The 9,390-nt window shown below is 45.0% G+C and overlaps 1 protein-coding gene across 1 annotated transcript in view; it reads right to left on the bottom strand.

Annotated features, from left to right (window-relative positions):
• LOC133441194 (metaxin-1-like) overlaps positions 1-8,204 on the bottom strand; it is a 28,122-nt gene extending 19,918 nt beyond the window's left edge. The window contains exon 1 of the mRNA XM_061718595.1: positions 8,084-8,204. Coding sequence (XP_061574579.1) covers positions 8,084-8,164 — 81 coding nt within the window. The 5' untranslated portion in view covers positions 8,165-8,204. The remainder of the gene's footprint in view (positions 1-8,083) is intronic.
• Positions 8,205-9,390: the final 1,186 nt, after the last annotated feature.

Below are 9,390 nucleotides of genomic sequence, written 5' to 3'. Positions count from 1 at the left end.
ATCGTTTATATCGATTAAAAAAAAAAAAAAAAAAGTATGATTTTGATTTAGCTTATTTTGTGACAAATTGACTTGAATGTTTTATTTGAGATTTGCACAAATGTTTTGTTATTTGCACAACTGTCAACCTCAGTGGAAAAGTCTGCCTGTTACTGTCTACATTGTATTAATTACAGTGTATTTTAATTTAATTGTTATGCAGGAAAGGGATATTTGTTTTATTTTATTCAAGAAGCATTTTTATTCTATATATGCAGGCAGTTTATTTTTATTTCATTTGTTTTATACATGTTGATATTGTGCAGACCTCTGTTAATAAAGGAACCTGTGTGACATTTGGCACGAGGCTTTGTATTAAAACTGACTGTTTTTTTAAGGGTTTGACTGAGAAAAAAATGAAGCTAACAGAGAAGCTAACAGAGATGCTAACAGAGATGCTATGCTATAATGCTTTGGGGGAAACCCCAATTATGGCACAGAAAAAATATCGATATATATCGAGTATCAACATTCAGCTAGAAAATATCGAGATATGACTTTTGGTCCATCCATGCATTTGCGATAATATCGCGATGTGATAAAACGAGATTTTTTAACCGCAAAGGCTGCGATTTGACCAGTCACGTGATCTGGTCACGTGATCTGGTCACGTTGCCGGCAGGAAAACAAGTCAACAGTGTCCACGTGTCCGCGTGTAACCTACTGTATCTACCATGGCCTCAGTGTTAGGGCTCGGCCAGGCGGGGCTTTATAAATATATGGGCTTTATAAATGTATTAAATATATGAGCGCGGAGTCGGCGTGGCGAGGAGCTGCGCGCGGTGACGAGCACGAGCCGGCGGACAGTGAGTTGCGCTGTGAAGCCTGATTTATGGTTCCATGTTAAATCGACGCAGAGCCTACGCCGTAAGGTAAGCGGCGACGCGCGCCGTACGGTGCGCGCCGCCGCTTGAGGAAAAAAATCGCAATTATAAGGAGGGATATATAGGAGGGATATGAGGACATAAGGAGGACATAAGGAGGAAGGGGGCGGAGCCAGATCCTCATTCAAATCTCTATTAAAACAGATCAATAAACACGTCTTTACGACCCAAACGCGTCGCTCTAAGCTGCTGTTGCTCAACGATCCGAGGCCCCGATTCTCCGAGTCTCAGATTCTCAGAGTCTCAGATTCTCCGAGTCTCCTAGGCCCCGAGGCTCCGAGGTTTAGAGGCTCCGACTCATTAATGTCTCCAGAAACCCCGACAGTAACTCAGACGGGAGCAGGTAGAGGAAAATCACACCTCATCCCGGCGCTCCGCTCCAACGTTCAGCTTTATTTATCACCTCCAGCTCACGTCTGGACCGCTGGCGCTGCCGTCTCCAACCCCAGACCAGCAGTGAAACGTTTTCCACCCGCTGCACGGGACAGCTATCATTACCCAGCATGCACCGCTGCCGGGCCGTCTGATCCCCGGCCAACACAAACACGCTAACATGGAGTGTAATCACTGAGCCCTCGGCGCGGTCTGCAGGCACCGCCGTCACCGGGACCTCAGGACCATCAGTCATGGAAACTCACGTCTGTCTGCAGCCACGAAGCATCATGGGTGGCCCGGGGACGAGCCAGCCTCTCTGAACGCACCGCCGGTCTGAGCCGACGGAGAGGAAGAAACTGGGCTAATATCATCAACTCTGCTAACGTGTAACAATCAAGCTGAACTCCATCATGAACAACCCTCTCACATGACACTGTGGGAGCATCAGCAGCTCCTTCAGCCAAACACTGCTCCACCCGCTAGAGAAATAATGCTAACGCAGGTCCTTTATCCCCACCGCCATCAGACTTTATAATAACCAACTGTAGCCACCCGAGTGCAATAACCTGTCTCTTTGTAAGTGCAATAACCTTTGCCCGCTAAATACCTGACGTATTTTTGCACATGTAAATATTATCTGTTTTTTTATGTTTACTATTTTTTCTCTTGTACATTACAAATTTTTCTACATTTTATATTGCTCTTTTTTTATTATTTAGCTATTTATTGATTATTTCTATTTTAGTTTTTTGTATAAACCGTTGAGCGTGTGTGTGTTTGGCTGCTGCACGATTGACTTTCTCCTCTGGGAGATCAATAAAGTCTTCTATTCTATTCTATTCAATAATACAATATAACAATAATGGGTATATTTATATATAACCATTGGGATGGAGGACACAAGGAGGGGTAGAGGACACAAGGAGGGATGGAGGACACAAGGAGGGGTAGAGGACACAAGGAGGGATGGAGGACACAAGGAGTGATGGAGGACACAAGGAGGGATAGAGGACACAAGGAGGGATAGAGGACACAAGGAAGGATAGAGGACACAAGGAGGGATAGAGGACACAAGGAGGGATAGAGGACACAAGGAGTGATAGAGGACACAAGGAGTGATAGAGGACACAAGGAGTGATAGAGGACACAAGGAGGGATAGAGGACACAAGGAGGGATGGAGGACAAGGAGGGATAGAGGACACAAGGAGGGATAGAGGACACAAGGAAGGATAGAGGACACAAGGAGGGATAGAGGACACAAGGAGGGATAGAGGACACAAGGAGTGATGGAGGACACAAGGAGGGATGGAGGACATAAGGAGTGATGGAGGACACAAGGAGGGATAGAGGACACAGGGAGGGATAGAGGACACAAGGAGGGATGGAGGACACAAGGAGGGATAGAGGACACAAGGAGGGATAGAGGACACAAGGAAGGATAGAGGACACAAGGAGGGATAGAGGACACAAGGAGGGATAGAGGACACAAGGAGGGATAGAGGACACAAGGAGTGATAGAGGACACAAGGAAGGATAGAGGACACAAGGAGGGATAGAGGACACAAGGAAGGATAGAGGACACAAGGAAGGATAGAGGACACAAGGAGTGATAGAGGACACAAGGAAGGATAGAGGACACAAGGAAGGATAGAGGACACAGGGAGGGATAGAGGACACAAGGAGTGATGGAGGACACAAGGAGGGATAGAGGACACAAGGAGGGATAGAGGACACAAGGAGTGATGGAGGACACAAGGAGGGATAGAGGACACAAGGAGGGATAGAGGACACAAGGAGGGATAGAGGACACAAGGAGGGATAGAGGACACAAGGAGTGATAGAGGACACAAGGAGGGATAGAGGACACAAGGAGAGATAGAGGACACAAGGAGAGATAGAGGACACAAGGAGAGATAGAGGACACAAGGAGTGATGGAGGACATAAGGAGGACATAAAGAAGACATGAGGGATATGAGGACATAAGGAGGGACGGGGGACGAGCCAGATCCTCATTCAAATCTCCATTCAAACGGATCAATAAAGACATTTCCTGGACATTAGTGTATAAACAATATACATACATCCATACATGTATGTCATATCCAAAAGGTGCATGTGTATATATGTGTGTACGTATATAGATATATTTTGTTTTTTGTATAGAAATTTAATTAATTTTGATTATAATGAAATAGTTTAGGGGGTATGAATTAATACGTTTTTCTTCTTCCCACTCCTTTTCGAGCATGTTAATTATGATGGATGCATGTTTTTATTTATATTTTTGTCTTTTTTTTCTTATTAAATGGAAAGTTCTGTTTTTTACAACCTGGACCGTATTTCTGGCATTTTTTATGGTTGTATACTCACCCAGAAAAGTTTGCGTGATTTGGAGTTCTTCGGAAGATATTAGGGAGTTTTGTGCGAGCCGCTTCTCCATATAACGGTAGTGAACGGGGCACCGCGGGACACAGACGATGCAGCGTCTAAATAACACATGATTGCCGCGAAACTCGTTCATTTCTTTTATGAATCACTAGATCTGCTTCCAGGACCTGTTGTCTACATCCGGGGCTGTGTGTGTAATAAATAAATCAGTTTGTAAACAAGACCTCTGAACTCATGACGTCATCTGTGCGCGTCCCAGACACAGCTCTGTGTACAGCTGGAGTTCTACTGTTAGTTTACTGTTAGTTATTTGAAACATGTCTGAATATTTGTCAAATTCTGAGGTTGTGGACGACGACTTTGAATATGATGGACGTCCTTACCGTTTTGAGCCAGAGTTACGGCTGAAGAGCTCACTGAACGGAGGACAGAGTGCGTGCACAGAGATGACGTCATGAGTTCAGAGGTCTTGTTTACAAACTGATTTATTTGTTACACACACAGCCCTGGATGTAGACAACAGGTCCTGGAAGCAGATCTAGTGATTCATAAAAGAAATGAAGAGTTTCGCGGCAATCATGTGTTATTTAGACGCTGCATCGTCTGTGTCCCGCTGTGCCCCGTTCACTACCGTTATATGGAGAAGCGGCTCGCAAAAAAACCCTAATATCTTCCGAAGGACTCCAAATGACACCAAACACCTCTGGGTGAGTATACGACCATAAAAAATGCCAGAAATAAGGTCCAGGTTGTAAAAAACCGAACTTTCCCTTTAACATTTATTTATTATTGATTATTATTGTTTGGTTTTGTTTTTACTACTTTTTCATGTTCGAAATAACATTTCAATTCAATTCAATTCAATTTAATTCAAACGTGATAAAGCAACCGGGGAAAGATGGAGCTTCAGGAATCACAGTTATTTAATGAGATAGTTAATAAAGTTAATAACTGAGGACAAAAGACCTCTCGTACATTAAAACCTCGCCCTGAGGCTCATCCTGATGCTGAAAACGTGTTTTTTTATTAGTTTATGACCAAAGTGCAGAGGAACGTTGATAAGAATCAGCTGCAGGACAGGTTTATTTATGCGCTCTGCCGCCCCCTGGTGGCCGTCGGGAGTACTGCACCCAGTTCTGCTGGAGACAGGAACTGCAGACCACGTGGTCCTGCAGGTCCAGGAACTGGTTAGTCCCGCCCCCCTTAGTTACTGTTGCTCAGAACCTGATCCCATAACGTTGTAGACAGATGTTGGACATAAAAGGAGCTCCTTTCATTGAGGAACATTTAAATTAGAAGTGTTATGTCACATTATGTAGAAAGTTATGTAGAAAATCTGGAGGTGAGGCTGCAGAAGAAGATTCATCGTGCCGTCGTCATGGTTACAAATAAGCACATCCAGGATCAATACTGTTCAAAATTACATTAATCTACTTTTAGTTTAACTTGTAAATAAAAACCTTCAGACCAGCGACCCGACACCTGATGATCCTGCAGACGTTTACAGGATCCTGAACCTAAAATAAACCTCTGAACTCATGAAAACTGCTGCAACATTTCATTTCCTTCAAGCTGATCCAGTTTGTCTGAATATTAATAATTAATATAACAACCAACAACAAGACTTTGTTGTCTAAACTTCTAATGATGTCATGATTTTACATTACGTGACAGATTCACGTTGAAGATTCTCACTGTTGCCACGGTAACGGGTGTCTCATTACCCCGGTAACAGGTGTCTCCACCTTTCACCTGTCCCCCGGTAACAGGTGTCCTCCCAGAGCTGAGGACACCTGTTACCGGGGCAACGGGACAGGTTAGAGGTGGAGACACCTGTTACCGGGGCAACGGGACAGGTTAGAGGTGGAGACACCTGTTACTGGGGCAACGAGGACAGGTTAGAGGTGGAGTGTCACCAACGGCTGTACCTCCTCAGGAAACTCAACTCCTTTGGAGTCAGCACTCACATCATGATGACTTTCTACTACGCCAGAGACGTTCTATGAACCGAGACAGCCCACTAAGGTTCGAGTTGCTGTATCTGTGTCACGTGACTGCCACGCCCCTTTAGGAGACAGGAAGTAGGTCCTGAGTCTATTGAGTCCTATGGGAAAAGTGAACGTGAGCACAGATTATCACCAATTCCTTCGCCCCATAGTAACCTAAGTAAATATGGGACCCATTTTTCAAAAGCCACAAACCTTCTGAACATTCTGACACCAAAATGGCAATTTTCAGACCGACAGATTAGGAGAAAATTAACTTTGTTTGAGACCTGTCTCTGTCTGAGCAACACACTCTCGCGAGATTTGGCTCTCATCGTTTTCCCATCGGATAAAATGAAGTTTAAAACTAATATAAAACTTGCTTCTTTGGTTAATAATACTGTTATTTTTATTATTTAAGCCTTTTTTGGAAGAAAGTTATACTGTATCTAGTGTTGTATGTTCCAAAACGATGTGGGGAGAGGGGCGGCCACGCCCACTTAGGAGACCGGAAGTGTATACCATTTCAAACCATTGCCAGTAATGGCAATGCGCTATCTTGTGTATAGAGGATCTTTGATTTTACATTACGTGACAGATTCACATTGAAGATTCTCACTGTTGCCACGGTAACGGGTGTCTCATTACCCCAGTAACAGGTGTCTCCACCTCTCACCTGTCTCGTTGCCCCGGTAACAGGTGTCCTCCCAGAGCTGAGGACACCTGTTACCGGGGCAACAAGGACACCCGTTACCGGGGCAACGGGACAGGTTAGAGGTGGAGACACCTGTTACTGGGGTAATGAGGACAGGTTAGAGGTGGAGACACCTGTTACCGGGGCAACGGGACAGGTTAGAGGTGGAGACACCCGTTACCGGGGCAACGAGACAGGTGAGAGGTGGAGACACCTGTTACCGGGGCAACGGGACAGGTTAGAGGTGGAGACACCTGTTACCGGGGCAACGGGACAGGTTAGAGGTGGAGACACCCGTTACCGGGGCAACGAGACAGGTTAGAGGTGGAGTGTCACCAACGGCTGTACCTCCTCAGGAAACTCAACTCCTTCGGAGTCAGCACTCACATCATGATGACTTTCTACTACGCCTTCCTGGAAAGCATCATGACCTTCTCCATGACCTGCTGGTTCCACTCCCTCAGCTTCTCCATGACCTGCTGGTTCCACTCCCTCAGCTTCTCCTGCTGGTTCCACTCCCTCAGCACCAGAACAGGAACAGACTGCAGAGCATCACTGTGCTGGAAAATCATCGGCCTGCCGGTCAGAACTCTGTCTGTGGTTTTCAACCAGCAGGCCCTCAGCCAGGCAGATGAAATCATGAAGGACCCCTCACACATACTCCATCCCGCATTCCAGTGGCTCCTCCAGGAGGCGCCTGCGCTGCGTCGCCTGCAGGACTGAGAGGAGGAGAGACACTTTTGTCCTCAAAGCTACCTTGCCTTTTAATTCCAGCTGCTAAACTCCCCCCCCCCCGCCCCCCAGGACTACTCTATACTCCTGTTGGACTGTTTACATCCACTGTCGACACTTTATACTTTATATTTTTACTTATACCACTACAGTCACTCTGTTGTAGATTCTTTTTGACATTCGTATATTTATATTATTTTTTTGTACATAAGGAGACATGCCCTGTTCATTTTTATTCTACTTTATTTCTTGTTCTATTTGATATTTTCAACGCCTTGCTGCTCAGTTGTCCTGCAATTGCCCCTCGGGGATGAATAAAGTTTTCTGAATCTGAATCTGAAGGAGACAGCTGTTACCGGGGCAACGGGACAGGTGAGAGGTGGAGACACGTTACCCCGGTAACAGGTGTCTCCACCTCTCACCTGTCCTCGTTGCCCCGGTAACAGCTGTCTCCACCTCTAACATGTCTTGTTGCCCCGGTAACAGGTGTCTCCACCTCTCACCTGTCCCGTTACCCCGGTAACAGGTGTCTCCACCTCTCACCTGTCCCGTTACCCCGGTAACAGGTGTCTCCACCTCTCACCTGTCCCGTTACCCCGGTAACAGGTGTCTCCACCTCTCACCTGTCCCGTTGCCCTGGTAACAGGTGTCTCCACCTCTCACCTGTCCTCCGGTAACAGGTGTCTCCCCCTCTCACCTGTCCCGTTACCATGGTAACAGGTGTCTCCACCTCTCACCTGTCCCGTTACCCCGGTAACAGGTGTCTCCACCTCTCACCTGTCCCGTTACCCCGGTAACAGGTGTCTCCACCTCTCACCTGTCCCGTTGCCCTGGTAACAGGTGTCTCCACCTCTCACCTGTCACGCGCGCCCCCGCCAGCAGCGGGCACGGACCTGACGCGCGTGCCCGCGGGGCTGGTTCCCCCCGCGGACTGGGGTCGTGACGTCACGGTGCGGGTCGTGACGTCACGGCGCGGACACTCACCAGAACCACCAGGCAGTCGGTGCTGACGGACGGGAGACCCCAGTCCCCTTCCCAGCAGAACAGCTCCTCAGGCGCCGCCATCTTGCTCCGCACGCCGACCTCCTGCACCGGAAGAGAAAGGTCCGCGTCACCGGGACCGCCAAAATAAAACCCTCCTTTACAAAATAAAAGACATGTACATTTCATTTCATTTAAAATTCATTTTCTAATGTGTTTAAACTGATCAAACTGTCAGTAAACATTCTCACCGTTTTATTAAGTTCTTTAACTAAACTATTTTGTATGTATGTTGATGAAAGTTCTTGTAATGTCCGTGTGTTGATGTGTACGGTATGGAGGGGTGAATGTGTCTATATTATTGTATTGTTTTTTATTTCATTTTATTTATTTTTTATTTATTTTATTTTATATATAATGCCCTGACTGGAGGGCACTTTTGATTTCGTTGTACCTGGTGATAATGACAATAAAGATCTATTTTATTCTATTCTAAGATTCTTTTTTTTAACAAGAAACTGTAGCCACCCTTGTGCAATAAACCTGTCTCTTTAAAAGTGCAATAACCACTAATACCTCACGTGTTTTTGGAAATATTTGTAAATATTTTGTAAATATTATACGTTTATTTGGTGTTTACTACTTTTTTTCTCTCTTGTACATACTCTTTTTCTACTTTTTATATTGCTCTTTTTTATTATTTAACTATTTATTGGTTATTTCTATTTTACATTTTTTGTATAAAGCGTGTGTGTGTGTGTTTTGACTGCTGCACGACTGAATTTCTCCTCTGGGAGATCAATAAAGTCTTCTATTCTATTCTATTCTATTAATCTATTAAAATCTATTATTAAGATTATTTATTAATAAGTTTACCAGAGTACTAATAAACTGCAGGAAAAGCGCAGCAGTTCAGGTGGTGTTGTCCATTCGTTGGCTTTAGTTTAGCCTGCAACGTGATTTACTCCACTGTATTTTAAAGTATTTTAAAGTATTTTATTGTATTTTATTGTATAGCTACTGTTTTTCTCTTCTTTTTTCTTTTCTTTGCAAACGAGAGCTGCAACGTCAAGTTTACTAAAAACTAAGACATCTGTTCTGTTCTATCTACAGTAGATTAGTTCACACAACAAGTTGTATTTTGCCATTTTTGTTTCTGTGAAGAACTTCAAACAAATAGTTAACTGTTACAGATGGAACAGATGGCTCAACGCTGGCGTAACGATGGTGTAACACTGGTGTAACGCTGGTGTAACGCTGGCGTAACACTGGTGTAACGCTCGTGTAACGCTGGCGTAACACTGGTGTAA

Source organism: Cololabis saira, chromosome 3 (genome assembly GCF_033807715.1).
Source record: "Cololabis saira isolate AMF1-May2022 chromosome 3, fColSai1.1, whole genome shotgun sequence".
In the NCBI taxonomy this organism is placed as follows: Eukaryota; Metazoa; Chordata; class Actinopteri; order Beloniformes; family Belonidae; genus Cololabis; species Cololabis saira.
The sequence above is the reverse complement of the archived record's forward strand: the minus strand, read 5'-3'. Positions and strand labels throughout refer to the sequence as shown.